This window comes from Pongo abelii, chromosome 13, assembly GCF_028885655.2.
Source record: "Pongo abelii isolate AG06213 chromosome 13, NHGRI_mPonAbe1-v2.0_pri, whole genome shotgun sequence".
Classification (NCBI taxonomy): Eukaryota; Metazoa; Chordata; class Mammalia; order Primates; family Hominidae; genus Pongo; species Pongo abelii.
Window position 1 is genome coordinate 89,232,592 of NC_071998.2, and position 17,487 is coordinate 89,250,078.

Sequence of the window (17,487 nt, forward strand, 5' to 3'; positions counted from 1 at the left end):
GCTAGAACTACAGGTGCGTGCCACCATGCCCAGCCAATTTTTATATTTTTTGTAGAGATAGGGTTTCGCCATGTTGCTCAGGCTGGTCTCCAACTCCTGGGCTCAAGCAATCTGCCTGCCTTGGCCTCCCAAAGTGCTGGGATTACAGGTGCTTGCCACCACGCCTGGCCTTGAATGTCTTAATTCACTTAGGGCTTGGGCCAGCATCTCTGGTGTGGCTTTCTGCCTCTGCCAATGCCACTCGCCTTGCACTCTGACATCTCTGAGCCTTTGCTCTGTCTGCAGTTCTCTTCCTAAATCATCATCTCCCTTGTCTAAATCCACTCATCCTTCCAGACCTAGCCTTCCTGGATGTCCTAAAGATGTGCCCTCCCAGCCTTGCACCTGCATCTTCCTACCTTGTGCCATGGCGGTTGGTGGCTGGGACTATTTGGGGAACAGCTGGTTTGACAGAGACATCTCTGGGGGCTGTGGGCATATGGACCCATAAGCCAGAGGGAGACCTCTGCAATGAACCTGGGACCCTTCCTGGGGTTGCTGTGGCTGGGGAGTGTCCTCCTCTCTTGCCCCTTCCCTCCCTCTAATCCTGGTCCAGATGCAGGATTGCACACATGGGGAAACTGAGGCCACAGTGGGCATGACCTACCCAGGATCCCCTAGCTAGAAAACTACATAGCAGGTCTGGTTCCAAAGTTGGGCCCATCTGCCGGCATCTTCTATTGGACCTTAGTGTGGATTGGGATGGGCCAGGAAACCTCCCTCTTCCTTCCCAGTGCACTCACATGGCTGGCTTTGTTAATCTTCCATATGTGGGTAAACATCTTGTGCAGGACCAGAACATATGTGTGTGTGTGGTGGGGGTGGGGGGCAAGTTCTCCATCTATCTGCCCCACATGGAACTTTCTGTACGATATGGCCCCATGTCCATGGGGGAGGGGGTTGAGAAAGAATGAGGAGACAGCACCTGGGGACTGGGGGGTCTGTGTTTGGAGGATAGTAGCCTTGAACACGGGCAATCTCTGGAAGTGAGTGAGCACCTCTTACGTTAGGGGTTGTTGGGAGGGGGGCCTTCCACCTCCTTTGACCCAGTCCCTTTATTCTTAGGGATGTTACCCCAGCGAGGTTCCCTGGGTAACTCCCTTTTCCTCTCCTATAGAGCAGGTCGGACCACAGCTTGCTGGGGGCCTAAGGCCTGGGGAAGGCATGCTTTGAGCATGAGGTCCTATCCCCTAGGGTGGGAAGGTGGGGCTGAGAGGGATCAGATCCTCCAGCCCTGGAAGGCAGCAGGCCCAGGGGAAGGGGGCGACAGCTGTGGTGCGGGCCAGGAACCTGACACCAGGAGTGGGCCCCAAACACCCTGCAGAAAGAGCAGGGAAGGGCGGGCAGGTGCCCCAGGGGCAGCAGCAGCAGGCACAGATGCTCTGGGGTGGGCCCACTGGTCCCTGCTCAGCCTCCCTGCCATGTGGGTATCATGCTTCCCTTATTGTCTCTGATAAAGGGGAGAAATAGTGCTACAATCCCAGCTTGAGGCAACCATGAGGAAATTCTTCCTCTAGTTTTCCTTGGCTTAGAACTATCTTCTGAGGGTATCCCCAGGAGGCCACAGGCCAGGCATGCCCCTTCCCCAGGTCCTTGGGGAAGGTATTCTAGGTTCCAGAGGTAGGGTAAGCCGGGGGAGTCCTCCCTGGCTTTGCAGTAAGGGCTCTAGGCTTGAGCACGGCTCAACCAGTGGCTGTGTCACTTTGGATACGTTAGCTAATGTCTCTGAGCCCTGTCTACTTGTTGGTAACCTGAGCTTGGCCTGGGTGAGTTGATCCTGCAGGACAGGCAGTTCTCAATCCCAGCTCCCTGTCAGGGCCTGAGGAGGCAGTTAGCCCTGTGTCCCATGTCCTGTGTCCCCAACCCTTCCATGTATCAGAATGCCTGGGCTCCACCACAGGCTCCAGGCATAGGACTCTAGCACCAACATTTTTAAAAAGCTACTCAGGTGATTCTTTTTTTTTTTTTTTTTTTTTGTGACAGAGTTTTGCTCTTGTTGCCCAAGCTGGATTGCAATGGCACGACCTCGGCTCAACGCAACCGCCGCCTCCCAGGTTCAAGTGATTCTCCTGCCTCAGCCTCCCGAGTAGCTGGGATTACAGGTGCCCACCACCATGGCTGGCTAATTTTTTGTATGTTTAGTAGAGACAGGGTTTCACCATGTTGGCCAGGCTGGTCTTGAACTCCTGGCCTCAAGTGATCCACCGGCCTTGGCCTCCCAAACTGCTGGGATTACAAGTGTGAGCCATAGCGCCCGGCCTACTCAGGTGATTCTAAGGTGCAGGCAGGTAGGAACCAGAGGTTACACTGTGCTGGGTCAAATGCAAAGTACCACCCACCCCTCTCCGCAGGAGGGGAGGGAAAGAGCACAGGCACTCAGCTCTGAGCAGAGCTTCTCCTCTGCCTGGGGTTGGGGAGATGTGGGGAGATGGAGGAGAGAGGAAGAGAAGCGGAGAGGAGGAAGAGAGGGAAGAAGAAAAGGGGGGAAGAGGGGAGAAAGGAGGAAGAAAGGAAGGAGAGGAGAATGGGGAAGGAGGAAAAGGGGGATGAGGGAGGACGGCGAGGAAGGAGGGGGAAGGAAGGAGGGAAGGGAAGAGGAGGGAAAAAGATAGAGGTGGGCTACCATTTATCCAGTAGCCCCTGTGCCCATTGCCTGATTCTTTTTTGATTGTTGTTGCTGAAGAGGGAATGTGAATTCCAAGGCTAAAGGCAGAGGGACCCCCTGGGCCAGAGCTCCCAGGCAGCCTTGGGGCTTTTGCAGGCCTCAGGGCCCCGCAGGTGGTGTTTCCTTCATAAGAGGGCTGCTCAGGCCGGGCGCGGTGGCTCACGCTTGTAATCCCAGCACTTTGAGAGGCTGAGGCAGGCAGATCACGAGGTCAGGAGATTGAGACCATCCTGGCTAACATGGTGAAACCCTGTCTCTACTAAAAAATACAAAAATTAGCTGGGCGTGGTGGCGCATGCCTGTAATCTCAGCTACTTGGGAGGCTGAGGCAGGAGAATCGCTTGAACCAGGGAGTCGGAGGTTGCAGTGAGCCGAGATTGCGCCACTGCACTCCAGCCTGGTGGCAGAGGGAGGCTCCGTCTCAAAAAAAAAAAAAAGAAAAAAAAAAAAATTGGGCTGCTCGTTCCCGTCGGTGGCATTTTCCTCTGTGCCAGGCTCCAGGCTCTGCACCAGTTTACCTGCTTTAGCCCTCCTGGGAGCCCCATGGGGCTGGACCTCTCATCATCCTGATGACCAACTTAGGGGCGCAGTATCCAGCTTGTCCAGGGTGCAGCTGGGACCCCCAGGCCACCCTCATGCCACCATCACACTTCATAAATAGTTTGGTGGTGAAAGGGCCTCAGCAGATGAAAAAAGTTTAGCAATGAGAAAGGCAGTCAAGCCCCAATGCAGGGCGTTCACAGAAAAGCGGAGCCCTCGGGCCAGCCAGGAGCCCACGTGGACAGGGAGGAGAGGAACCCTGAGCGTCTCCTCCCCGAGGCTGCACAGGTGGTGCAATGTAGGGAACTGGGAGTCTGGTGGGCCAACCCCTCAAATTCACACCTGTGGGTGACAGTGGGGCTAGGGACCAGCCAGGGCCACCACGGGGCCTGTCCATGGTCCCCAGTGATGGGGAAAGCTTCCTCCCCAGCCCGGATGGGAGCCTCAGATCAGAGCTAGGAGGTTCCAGGGCAGTGTCCCCTAATCCTGGGTGGTTTTCCAGAAAGGAGGCTTCTGTGTGAAAACCCCCCACGCCCAGTCCTTCATACCAAAGACAGCCAGCTCAAGGCTAGGCCAGCACAGACACAGGTTTTGCTGAGAAATGAGTTGCCAAAGTCACTGGTATGGCCTTGACCCCCTGTCTCAGGTGGGGACAGACTGAAGCCTCTATTTGCTGAGGAGGGACCTGGAGGAGGCTGACGCTGGGCTGGGGCCACAGTGGGTGCTGTGATGAGCCAGCCCTGGCTTGTGCTGCAGCAGTCTCCACTTGCCACCTTCTCCCATCCTCCCAACCACCCATTTTTCAGAGGAGAGGTGACCCTCTGTGCCCCAGCCTGTGAAGTGGGCAGTGGGAGGTCACAAGTGGGGCACCTGACCCAGGGCTCTCTGCCCAACCCCCACACCAAGTTCCTGGTGGTGGTGCACAGGGGGTTTCCCTGGGATCCCCCCAAAATGGGCTGTGAGCAGAAAGGAGGGCACAGGGGCCAGTTTCTGGAAAAAGGCTTCAGTACACGGAGAGCGTCCTGGAATGCAGACCCAGGCAGTACTGAAAAGGAGCTGCTACCCAGAAAGACAAAACCCTAACATCTCAGGGAACCAGGCAGGGGCTGGCCCTGCAGATGCTCACAGAAATAGCAGCCAGAGATGCCCTAGGCTGGAAGCCTGGTGGTGGCACACCCTGGCACCGTGGGCCCATCCAGGAACAACTGGTAACTGAGAACTGTTTAAGTTCCAAAGCTTATGAATGATTTCCACCATTTACATTGTTTTATACTGATATAACCTAGAGAATGTTCCAGGTTACCCTATAGAGGCAGTGCTCTTGCTTGTTTACATGCCAAAGTGCTCTGTGGAAGAGGTGACGAAAGGGTGGCATCCCTGGGTAAGTAAGTGCCTATGAAGAAGTAGCCCAACCAACGGCTTCGCAGCACACAACGTCCCAGTGGGGAAACTGAGGGCCAGAGAGGGGAAGGGACGTGTCCAGGGTCACATGGTGATGGGACACCCAGGGCTGGGCCACTGGTCCGTGCCTGACCTCCAGTGGGTCTGCCAGCCAAGGGTGAGGAAGGCTGTGGGGAGGGGAGGTGGCCAAGTCAGGCTTCCCCCTCCACCTCGTCCTCGCTGGCACAGCCCTCAGACACGGCTCTGCGCCGGGATGCCCGCCTCTCCAGGTACTCCGCCTTAAGCTGCTCCAGCTCCCGCAGCTCAGCCTCCAGCCGCTCCCGGTGGACCATGCGCAGCTGCCGCAGCTGTTTCATGCGGAAGGGGTTCATGTCGTTGAAGGCAATGTTCATCAGCTTCCTGGGAGGAGGGCACAATCAGCCCAGAGCACGTCGCCCCACCTGGCCGGCGTTTACCCGGCTCTCCCAGACAGACATCCCCGCATTCCTTCTGCCTTTGTGGCTGAGCCCTGACCCCTGCCCTCAGGAGGAAACAATGAATAAGATGATTTCCACCCACAGAGATATGTACTGAGGCAGGAGGAAGATCAGAAGAAAGACACCTAACCCAGCAGGGAAGAGCTGGTCAGGGAAGGCTTCTTGGAGGAGGTGACCCACATGTGAGCTGAGTTTTAAGGAATGAATAAAAGATGACCAGGCAAAGAAGATAGTGGTGGTGGAAGGGGCAAGGAGGCATTCTAAGTAAAAGAAACTGCAAAGGCAAAAGCCTAGAGGTGGGGTTGTCCTAGGAACTCGTATAATTCTGTTTTCCAGGATCACTGCCATGGGTGTTCAGGGTAGGGGAAGGTGGGCAAAAAATGAAACTCCGTGGAGGCCTCAAATGCCATGTTAAGGGGGCAGACATATCACTCAGACAGTCAGACTTCCCCAAAGATTTCTAAGCTATAATACGAGCATCAGCGTCACTTACCAATCTCTACTTGGCAAACATCAGCCTCCCCTCTGCTATGTGTCCTGGGGGTGTGTGAGTGGTGGGAGTGGCAGGGGTGGGGGGTCCTCACCGGCTGTTGGAGATGGTCTTGGTGAAGAAGCGCAGGTACTGGTAGATTTCCAGGCCATTCTGTAGCCTCAAGATCTCCTTCTCGTTGTACTTGAAAATGGCCAAGGCATAGCGAAACACCACCTGGGGGTAGAGTGGGGGCTCAGGTGGGGCATGGGGGGCCAGGCAGGTCATCCCCGGAGGGAAGGAACCTGACAGACCTGGGCAGTATGGAAGACCGTGGACTGGCTGCGGAAGTTGAGGCCTGGAGGCACAATGTGTGGGGGAGGGCTCCAGGGGGCTGGGGGAGACTGAATACCCCGGGGTGGGGGGTGGGGGGTACGCACAGCTTGAAATCTGGGGATTTGGACAGAGTCCTGGCTCTAGCCTGTCTTGTCCCATGACTGTGGGTGAGGCACGACCCCTGTTGAATCTCATGGAGTTAATCTGTATCTTTACGTGGGGCTTTGGCAAGAACCAGATGAAATGACAGGCCAGACGCGGTGGCTCATGCCAGTAATCCCAGCACTTTGGAAGGCTGAGACGGGCGGATCACCTGAGGTCAGGAGTTCGAGACCAGCCTGGCCAACATGATGAGACCCCATCTCTACTAAAAATACAAAAATTAGCCAGGTATGGTGTCGCATGCCTGTAATCCCAGCTACTCCGGAGGTTGAGGCAGGAGAACTGCTTGAACCTGGGAGGCAGAGGTTGCAGTGAGTGGAGATCGCGCCACTGCACTACAGCCTTGGCGACAGAGCAAGGCTCCATCTCAAAAAAAAAAAAGAAAGAAAGAAATGAGAAATCTGTGGGTGCTTTGTAAACTGAGGTGTAAACTAGGGCTGAGTTGGGGGACCTGCCCAAGGTCTCTGGGCAAGGTCAGTACAGAGCTGGGTCCAGACCTGAGCTCCGATCTTTTAATCCAAGGCTTAGTCCAAACAGGAGGAAGAAAAGGAGGGCCCAGGTGACTAGGGGGCAAGGACAGCTTAGGGATGTGCCTCTCTGATCATTCTGACGCCTCCTCTCCACGGAAGGGAAATCCCCCAACTTTAGGATATATCTTCAGAGGCAGAACCACTACTTCTCATACATGCAAAGCACTTTACAGTTGACAATGCTCTCAGGAGACGTTTAACAGCCCTGACAAGTAAGCATTGTCTTCCCATTCTCCAGGGGCAGAGTCAAGACCCAGATGGGTGAAGGGACTTGCTCAGGGGCCCCCTGCCCATCCCCTGGCTGCACCCTACCTTCGTCCCCTCATACAGGAAGGCATCCCAGACCCGAAGGAGGATGTTGCTAATGAGACTGTCCGCAAAGACCACAAGGAACCAGTTGAAGGTGACGAGGGAGAGATCCACGTGGTGCTGCCCCAGGTGGGCCATCAGCCTGGGCAGCTTCTCCGAGAGCAGGTCCTGGAGCACCCGCTGGTCCACCTGGAAAGCAGCGAGAGGGCCTGTCATCTGCAGCCCCAGCGTAGGGCTGCCTCCCTCCCTGCCCAGCATTCCTACCCAGTCAGTCCACACACAGTCCTGAAGCTGCTCTGGGCAGGTCCCAGGCACCTCAGGGAGCCAGGGGCCAGTCTAGCTGGGAGTCAGGTACAGCATCATATCACTCCGCTGCTCCTAACATAGGCCAGAGTCCTCTGGACTGGGGCACTGGGCTCTGCAGTGGAGCCGTGTGGGCTGGCACGTTCTCCGCCCCCTCATCCATCTGAATCCCTTGAGCCAAGCAGGGGCTCAGGGGCCAGCTGATCCTGCTGGCAGTTCAGAGACACTGGTCTCATGCCCAGGGGCCTTGGCGAAATGGAAGCTTTGTCTCTAGGATTATATCAGCTGACACCCACAGACCCTTCTCTATACCCAATTTGTGCCTGACACCTAAGATGCTAGGCGGATGTCTGGTCCAGGGACAGGTGTGCGTGGGAACGCATAATGTCCTGCCTCGCCGGACATCACGGAATCTTCTCAAAGCAGGGTGCTCCTGGCGACACCGGCCAGTGACCTCTTCTTGTGACCACTGTCATGTCTCTGTCCTTGTTTCACTGGATGGGTTAACCACTCTCAGCACTGGCTGCAAGACATGGTTCTTCCGTGGTTCTCCTCCTCCCTCTGTGATGACTCCATTTGAGTTTCCCCGTGCTTTTCCTGGAACTGCTGGTTGCTCAGTCCTCTCCCCTCACTTATGTCCTCTTCGAGGCATTAGCGTCAGCTGTGGCGAACAGCCAGTAGCTCCCCTCCTCCCTCACCCAGACCCTTGGGTCATCTACGGAGGCCAAGTGTCCAGCTCAAAACCTAAGGTAACTCCCCTAGTCTAAGATGCCATTGACCTACTGAAGGATTTATGGATGAACTGATACAATGCCAGAAATTTACTTCAAGATAAAGCAGGAGGAGCGGATGGAAGTTCAGAAGAAATAACACTGGCTCCTTGGGTTGATACCTGAAGCCAGGTGATGGACACATGGAGGTTCATTATACTATTCCCTCTATTGTTTTGAATGTGGGAAATTTTCCATAATAAAATATGAAAAAGAGGGTCATATAACACACATCAATTTCAGAGATTTAAGATGTAAAAATTAAATATGTACATTTCCTAACTTGCCTTACAACTAGGGCAGCCATGAAATAGTTCTGACCAATAAACTACAAGTAGAAATTGCTGGGTCAGGGAGCCAGCTCCTGGTGTTCACCTTCTGCTTCTCCTGGCCTAGGCCATGCCCACAGCGCTGGAGGTGATGCAGCCATTTTGTGACCAGGAGGTGATGGGTGTGAGGATGAAGGCCACACGGCAGAGATGGCAGAGCAGGGAGCTAGGAGCCTGAACCCTGCAGTACTGCCTTGTCATTCACTATCTGAGAAAAATAATCCCCGATTGAAGCTGTTGTTAGGTTGGGCTTCTCTTCCGTGCAGCCAAATGCACTCCCACAGTGCAGAGGAAGAAATGGAAGCCTGAGAGATTCCCAACTTTCCTGAGAGTCACAGGCTTCTAGGAACAGCTCTGGGGCACTGCCCTACAAGGCTGCCAAGTCCCCCCCGGCCCCACTCACCTGGGATGCCGTCAGCGTGTTGCAGTAGTAATCAGCGGGCATGATGGTCTCCACAATGGCCACCAGGCACCAGAAGGCGCTCTCCTCCTCCTCTAGGACCAGCAGAGCAATGGCCGCCAGCCTGGAGTAGTAGGGAAGGCCTGGAGTGATTACAGAAGCCATGGCCCTGCCAGGTAGCACATGGCAGAGGTGGCTTCCTGGGTTCTAGGGGAAAGTCCTTCCATGTGAGCATCAGTGCAATCCCACTCCCTAACCAGACGGGTGCTCCTGGCACCTGGAGTGAGACAAACGCTCTTTTGGGGAGGATGACTGGCGATTTCCAGAGCAATGGGGTTCACTTCAGAGCAGGGGCTCTGGAATCAGGCTGCTTGGGTAAATCCTGATCTTGCGGCTTCCTGGGTGACCTTGGGCAAGTTACTGAACCCCTCTAAGCCTCAGTCTCATAATAATCACAGGACTGTTTTGAGGATGAACAGAGCTCATTCAGTGCCCCACACAGTGCCTGCCACATAGTGAGCTCTTTATAAAAGTGAGATTAACAATATCTATCCCCCTGGGGCCATGAGGCGTCTTGAGACAGACCTACTGTGCCTCGCTCACTGCCTGGCATTTAGGAGGTGCTCAATGCACATAGCTTTTTTTCTCCTTTACTTCCCCTCCCCACCAAGTTAGCATAAGGCTCTAATGAAATCATGGGTAAGAAACAAACAAAAACCCACAGGGCTGAGCAGGGAAGTCTTCCTGGGATAAGTACTGTTTTCTCTACTTCTCCCATCTTCCCTGGCAGCTCTCATCCTGGGCCAATCCAAGAAGGCATTTTCCAAAAATGTCTTCCAGGGACTACTGTTCTCCCAAGATGCTAGGTGAGCACAAGTTTCTATATTCAAAGATATCTGGGGAATGCTGCCCATTCTAGCCCCTGAGAGGCTTATGACGCACACTGTCTTAGTAAAGCCTCTGAGAAGTCCTGTGGTGACAAAACCCTGTGTGGCTGACTCTAACCCAGGGTCACCCAGGGGGTCCACAGAGCCCCTGTTGTCCATTGCATCCATGGGGGCCTAGTAGAATGAATGTTCCTCAGAGGACCCTGGGGAGATGTCGCTTTAGAAAGCCTCTGACTCTCTGGTCATAAGAGCATTTAAGGAACACATTCCCTCATCCAGATATTTATGCTTCTTTGGGTTCTCTCTAGATTGGATTCATGACCTCCACCTTCTTTTGAGGCTCACAACTCTTAGAAACATGGTTGAATCTCAAAAGAAGAAATATCCCTTCTCTTTCACCAGTAGATTGGGAAGGAATTTCTCCCAAATTTGGTTCAGATACTTGTACAAAACCTTCCTAAGTCGAAGCTGAGTGGATGAAGAGAACAGTTACAGGTCTCCTGGGAAATAGGAAGCTCTGTTCTCTCAGAGTTGGTGGGGAGGGGACCTCCATAGGTCACTGAGTTCAAGGATAGCAAACGTGAGATACACTGGCCTCTATTCTTTTTGTCTGTGCCCAAGGCAGACATAACTAACTGATCATGGCAGCATTCCCTTTGTCTAAGCCCATGGTAGACATAAGTAATTGATCACAGTACTCTTTCCCACTGAGTCTGAAGGCTGCCTCAGAAACTCTCTTGGGACAGGGCTCCAGGTAGCTGCTTCCTACTGGTCATCTCTGGTCTAGACAAACTCCTTATTGCAGTGGTGGAAAAACCAAGGCTTAGAAAGCAGAAGTTACCTGCTCAACATTACATAGTCAGTTGGTGGCAGAGTGGAAATAGAACCCAGGGCTCCCAAAGTCTAGCCCAGTGCTCTCTCCACTCTATCCCACCCTGTTCCCCCTGAGCCTCAGGATGGCCTCAGTCTAGGGAGTTAGCTGCCAGCATTGGTTTAGACTTCAGCACATGTTAAAAAGTCAGTTATCTGAGGCTGGTTGCTAGGGCTTACTAACTGCTCAGGGGTATGGCTGAATTCGAACCTAAGGCATTTAGGGCCCAGGTAGGCTTGCAAAGAAAAGAGTGTGTGATGGGGGAAGAAACAAACCACTTTTAAAGCACCGTACTTATTTTCATAGGTTTAAAACATTTGCTCTAAATTAGCATTAGACCATCACTAAACAAGCTGGATTTGCTGCCTTAGAGGCAGGGTCTGTCATCTTGAGACGTAAAACATGCAGTTCTTTTTCTTTTCTTTTCTTTTTTTGAGACAGAGACACACTCTGTTGCCCAGGCTGGAGTGCAGTGGCATGATCATGGCTCACTGCAACCTCTGCCCCCTTATCACCTCAGCCTCCCGAGTAGCTAGAACTATAGGCATGTGGCACCACACTTGGCTAGGTTGTTAGGTTGTTTTTTGTTTTTTTGTGTTTTGTATTTTTTGACAGGGCTTTGCCATGTTGCCCAGGCTGTCTCAAACTCCTGGGCTCAAGGGATCCACCCACCTTGGCCCCTTAAAGTGCTGCAATTATAGGTGTGAGCCACGGCGCTGGGCCCACACATGCAGTTCTAATGGTTACCACTAGATGGCAAAGAAGACGTGTCAGGGACCTGCAGGCTTGGGTTTAGAGCCTCCAAAACAATACATTGCACTTGCCACATTTGAACAGGCTTTCTATTATAAGTAACTTTCTCTTTTTATGAGATGGAGTCTTGCTCTGTCACCAGGCTGGAGTGCAGTGGTGCAATCTCGGCTCACTGCAAACTCTGCCTCTCTGGTTCAAGTGATTCTCCTGCCTCAGCCTCCTGAGTAGCTGGGATAACAGGCGCACGCCACCACGCCCAGCTAATTGTTGTATTTTTAGTAGAGACAAGGTTTCACCATGTTGGCCAGGATGGTCTCGATCTTTTGACCTCATGATCCGCCCGCCTCGGCCTCCCAAAGTGCTGGGATTACAGGTGCGAGCCACCGTGCCCGGCCTATTACAAGTAACTTTCTGTTTTAAGCAGTAAATATTTACATGAATACCAATTATCTGCACTTGCATATCAAATTTAAGTAAAAATACTATTCAGAGAAAGATATTTTAGAAAATCCGTCTGGGGACCTTCCGCCTCTTTTGGTCTCAGTTGTCCCTTCTGCGCCTCTCTGTGGCCTGTGTGCTGCCTCCTTCCACATAGGGAGAAGCTTTTCTCCTTCTATGAGGCTTATCTCAAGTGCCCCTCCTGCTATAGGATTTTTCTCTGCCCCTTCAGCACAGGTTGAACTCCCAAAGCAGGTCTCGAGAAGGTTACATCTACATAGGAGAAAGGTTTCTGGGAGGCCTCAGCACAGCCTCTGACTACTGCTATTTGGAGAGAGAGGAGGCTGTAGAAAGGACTGGATTTGGGGGCCAGGGGCCAGGGTGAGCAGTTGGCCGGGCCAGCATTTGTGGTGAGGCAATGGGCAGGTTCCTCAGCCTCTCAGACCCTCTCATGTCTCATCTGGGCATGGTGGCGCCAGTGAAGGTTTTTGTGAGGATTAAATGCCATCAGGTGTTAAACACCTGGAATCCAAGAGGCCCCCATTATGCATTACTTCCTACCTGGTCCTTGTGTGAAATGCAAAAATTATTATTCATTCTGATCTCATAGCTTCCAGCTCCCTTCACAACTATTCTTAGAAGAGGCTTTGTAGGTTTTGTTTCTTCTGGATTTTAACATGTTCAAACAAATGAGAAATACAGGGGCTTTTGTCAGACTGTTGAATGAATGAAATTTCTACAGACCTGACCTGTGGCAGACATTTAGTGTGGCATGAAATCTGAACACATTTTCCAAGGAGGCTTTGACTGAGAGGCATTACTGTTGGAGTTTAACTCTTAATTCCCAGGAATTGTACATATACATGCTCAATTTCACCCAATTTTAGGCTGGAAATAGAGTATGAAAAATATCTACCTTTGGGAACCACTCAAATTTGAGTAAGGACACTGAATGTTGATTCTGTGTTAAATAAATGTCACACACCACCTACCCTAAAAAAAAGCAGCATGGCTTATGTAAATTTTGCTTAGGTATATGTGTGCTTAAATTAAATTGAGTGAAAACTTGCTTTGGGAAGATATTTGCAACTATGCAGCTTCTACTGAAATAGCTGGGGCTGGAGCTGGGGGATGACAGTCCCTCACAGTCTTGGAGCGGAGACAGCCCTGTGAACCAGGTGACCTCATCTCCTAACTCCAGTCCCTCCCTGCGTCCCCTGCCAATTGGACCAGAGGTGGAAATTATTCCTGGCTGGGCCAATCAGATTCTTTCTTTGGGGAATTTAGAACTAGAACATGGGGGTGGGGTGGGAAGACTCGTTGAAAGGCCCAAGACTCAGGGGCTGAGGTCTCCATTCTAACAGCTTCGATGGTCCCTAAATGTCCAATGAATGAATGGACAGAGGCTGGTCTGCTGAGAGAGAAGGAAGCAGACACGCAGAATGAAGAGAGGCCAGAGGCCATGCAGCTGCAGAGGGCAGCAGAGCAGTACCTTGGTGCTATACGAGCTCAGGGGATGGCATCCCAGGACTGTGGCACGAAGGCTGCCTCCTGGGGTTGTGCAGGGCTGCGGCCCTGCTGCAGACAGCAGCTGCCTTGGCTTCCAATGACCATTTGGTCCTCAGCTCTGTTTTCTTTTCCTGGCTTCTGTGAACTCCCCTTGTAACTTTTAGAAAGTCTCTTTTCCCTGGGTCTTCTGCATGGGTTTCACTGAAAGCAAATGATTCCTGATCCAGAGTCCTGCCATATGCGAGTGGGGCCTTAACTTGTAGACTCCAGCAGGCCAAGGTTTGAGGGGCCATGTAAGTTGTACGTCCCCAAGCACAAATCAAAGGACAGAGCAGGGACAAGGGGCCTGGAGCTCTGAGCTCTGGCTCATCTCTGTCTTGAACATGTCCTCTCACCAGCCTGTGGGTGGGGAACCTGGGCTCATGTCTCTAGGTTCTTGGGAGGCTCCAAAGAGAGACAGCAGTGCTCTAAAACAGCGGTCCCCAACCTTTTTGGCACTAGGGACCGGTTTCATGAAAGACAATTTTTCCATGGACTGGGGTGGGGGAGAGGTGGTTTTGAAACTGCTCCACCTCAGATCATCAGGCATTAGATTCTCATAAGGAACACGTAACCTAGATCCCTCACATGCAGAGTTCACAATAGGGGTCATGCTCCTGTGAGAATCTAATGCTGCCGCTGATCTGACAGGAGGCAGAGCTCAGGTGGTACTGCTGTCTCGCCCACTGCTCACCTCCTGCTGTGCGGCCCTGTTAACAGGCCACAGATGGCTGCCTGTCCACGGTCTGAGGGTTGGGGACCTGTGCTCCAAAAGGTAAAGGTCACACCTTCACTGGGCTTTGGTGGCTCACCTGTTCAGGCCCTGGCAGTAGCCGATGGTGGGGTTCTGCCAGGAGAAGGCCAGCAGCACCCGGCGGAGCTTGTCGGGGAAGCTGGAGGTGGCGCAGGTGAAGTGTTTGTTGTTGGGGAAGGTCCGGTTCAGGTCCAGCTCAATCTGGCGGGCAGCAGGGTGCTCACGGGCCTGGCCCCGGCTCAGCAGTTCCTGGTAGCAGCCTGGAGTGTGCAGGTGCTGGACACGGAGGTGGACCAGCCACTTCCAGACACGAGGCCGGTGTTCACGGGGTACTCCTGCCCGCAGTAGCTGCTTGAGCTCGGCTGAGGGCACAAGATCACCCAGGGCAGCCCAGCGCTCCCGCAGCGGCCGATCCACAGCCTCGAGGCCCAGCAGGTGGTGGGAGCGTACCTCCAATGCCTGGATCTTGGCCAGCAGCTTCAGGTCTTCCACCTCATAGTCGGGCACCGTCAGGAAGCCGTACTCATCATACTCACTGCCAGCAAAAGTCCATGTTAGCAACATCTTGCAGAGCCCTTCCCTAGATAAGCAGTGGTGGGGACTGGGAGGACCCCAGGCCAGGTTCCTGCCCTGCCTTCACTGAGGGTTAACCACACAGCTCTGGGCAGGTCACCTCAGTTCTCCCAACCTCAGGTTGCGAATCTGTATAATGGGTATAGGAATCCCTGCTCTGCCTCCTAAAGACCCAACGACATCTTCTGTTGTAAGATGCTGGGGGCCTAGATAGTGCCTGGTACACAGTAAATGCTCTTATTACTCCATGCAGCCTTAGGCCCAAGAAGTCCTGCACTGTGCATACAGAACCCCACTTACCACAGCCAGTAAGCGCAGGGATGGACGGGGAACAGACAGCAGCAATGACAGACAGGTGGGACAGCTGGGGACCCATTCCAGACGGCCTTTGATTTATTCAATGTTGACTCACCTCCACTCTGTGCCCTGCCTGCACAATCTCATTTAATCCTAATGATCCTGCAAAGCAGGTGTGTTTGCCCAAATCTTTTCTTTTTTTTTCCTTCCTTCCTTCCTTCCTTCTTTCCTTTCCTTCTTTTCTTTCCTTCTTTTCTTTCTTTCTTTCTTTCCCTCCCTTCCCCCCTTCTTTTCTTTTCTTTTCAGGGCCTCACTCTGTTGCCCAGGCTGGAGTGCAGTGCTGCAATCTCAGCTCATTGCAGCTTCTACCTTCTGGGCTCAAGTGATCCTCCCACCTCAGCCTCCCGAGTAGCTGGGACTACAGGCATGCACAACCACTCGTTTTTTCGTTTTTTTTTTGTAGAGACAGGATTCCAATATATTGCCCAGGCTGGTCTCAAACTCCTGGCCTCAAGCAATCTGCCCACCTCAGCCTCCCAAAGTGCTGGGATTACAGGCGTGAGCCACTGTGCCCAGCTCTTTGCACATATCTTAAGAGGCTGAGTACGAGGCTCAGAAAGGTAAAGGGAATTGTCACATGGCGAGAGGGCCAGGGTTGGCTCCAAAGTTCGAGCTCCTGCCACTGGACTACTCAGCCTCCAGGGGCCTTCCAGCATAGCCACCCTCCTTTCTGTTATATTTAACTGCCCATGTCCACTGTGCTCAGCAAGGGCTTGGTGCAGAGATGGCCTGCTTGTCTCCCCTCGTCCCCTCTCTGACAGGCACATCTGGGAGGCAGCCACATTTGGGAGGCAGCCTGGATAAACGGAAAGCATGGGGTTCTGGAGGCAGCCTGTGCTGCAAATGTACGATAGGGCCGTGGCAGGGGGCTGCCTCCTCTGAGCGTGAACCATCTCAGCTGCAGCCGCACACTAATGCGTGAAGATCAGAGGAGGTAATGCTGTGCAGGACTTGCACATGGTTGGCAGGACCTGGCAGCAAGGCAGCTGGGGAGGAGCCGCCAGCTCACATAGACCAGCCCTCCCTGGGCCGCCAGGCTCACCTGATGGGGCTCAGCTCCATGCTGTCAGATGAGGCCTCCCCAGCTTCCCACTGCAGTGCCTCCTGGACGAGCTGCCTCAGCAGCTCTGAGCACTTGCTGGCTTCATCCCCCAGGGCCTCCTGCAGCCTTCTCAGACCGGCCAGGTACTTGCTTTCCACCTGGCAGTTTCTGGCTTGGAGGTAGGCGCACTGCAAACAGGGAAAGGCTGGTCAGGCTACCTGGTGGGAGCTGGGCCGCCCCAGAGGCCTGAGGCTTGAACAGCTTTAGGCAGCACAGCCCTTCCAGCTCTCATCTGCCCCACTCCCAACTCCCAGACCTTTGTATAAGGGAAAGGAGATGGGCCCTGAGGCCAGTGGTTTACAGCAAGGCAGGCAAGAGAGGCCCAGGCCCAGGTTGAAGCTGGTTCAGAAGAAAGAGGAGAGGGGTGTGCAGAAACAGCACAGGCTCTTACACAGCTTACGGTCCCATCCTGGTTCAGCCATTGCTAGCTGTGTGGCCTGTGGCAAGTTACTTAACCTTTTTGTGCCTTAACTTCTTCATCTGTAAAATGAGGATCATACAAAGTCTGCCTCAGGATTTGGGTGAGGATCAGATGAGCGGATGTGTATAAAGCCCTTCCCAGGGTGCCTGGCACAGAGCAAGCTCTGCAGGTGGTATGACTGAGCAGCACCCAGGGGATGGACACTGCCCTCGTGCTCTCTGCCGCTGCCACCTAGGCTCTTTCTGTTCCTCCAACACACACCCCTCCCACTTCACAGCCCTCCTGCACCCTCTTCCCTTGCTTGGGACACTCCCCCCAACCCTACCTCGCCTTGAACTTTTGTGTTTCCATTTATACAAGCTGGGTGGTGCTAGGCAAGTCAGGCAAGTTCCTTGTTTTCCATTTTTGTGAGATAGGGACAGTGAAAATCCGCTCATAGCACTGCCATGACCTCTGGGCCACCCTGAATCCTATCTCATCCTGGGGTGGCAGCAGGGGAACAATTCTGTTGCACCCTTGCCCGGTCGCCATCTCCAAACACTTGCTGGGCTCCAGCTCCAGCTGTGCCTGTTCTTCTACCTATCCCACCTGGTGCCCACCACTGTCGCCTGGGCTGCTTCCTGAGTCCCATCATTAACACCTGTTTCAGGGATTGCTTGCTTTTTTTTTTTTTTTTTTCGAGACAGAGTCTCGCTCTGTCACCCAAGCTGGAGTGCAGTGGCACGATCTCGGCTCACTGCAACCTCTACCTCCTGGTAGAGGTTCAAATGATTCTCATGCCTCAGCCTCCTGAGTAGCTGGGATTACAGGTGTGCACCACCACGCCCAGCTAATTTTTGTATTTTTGGTAGAGGTGGGGCTTCACCATGTTGCCCAGGCTGGTCTTGAACTCCTGGCCCCAAGGGATCCACCTGCCTCGGCCTCCCAAAGTGCTGGGATTACAGGCCTGCGCCACCACACCAGGCCCCTTCTTAGGGATTTCTGCTGATGATTCCAAACAATCTCCCCACTTCCAGGCCCACCTTCTCAAGCCCACCCTCCTGAGCAGTCACAG

At 53.4% G+C, this 17,487-nt stretch overlaps 1 protein-coding gene across 2 annotated transcripts in view; it reads right to left on the bottom strand.

Annotated features, from left to right (window-relative positions):
• Window positions 1-4,488: 4,488 nt before the first annotated feature.
• The window catches only part of TBC1D2 (TBC1 domain family member 2), a 56,199-nt gene continuing 43,200 nt past the window's right edge, over window positions 4,489-17,487 (bottom strand). Inside the window, exons 8-13 of one of the 2 annotated variants that reach the window (XM_054520352.2) lie at window positions 15,953-16,140; window positions 14,039-14,515; window positions 8,733-8,853; window positions 6,931-7,116; window positions 5,706-5,827; window positions 4,489-5,040 (exon numbers count right to left, since the gene is read on the bottom strand). In XM_054520352.2, the coding sequence (XP_054376327.2) occupies window positions 5,037-5,040; window positions 5,706-5,827; window positions 6,931-7,116; window positions 8,733-8,853; window positions 14,039-14,515; window positions 15,953-16,140 (1,098 nt within the window). In that variant the 3' untranslated portion in view covers window positions 4,489-5,036. Of the gene's footprint in view, window positions 5,045-5,705; window positions 5,828-6,930; window positions 7,117-8,732; window positions 8,854-14,038; window positions 14,516-15,952; window positions 16,141-17,487 lie in introns of both variants that reach the window. The other variant, XM_024252599.3, reaches the window with a different exon arrangement.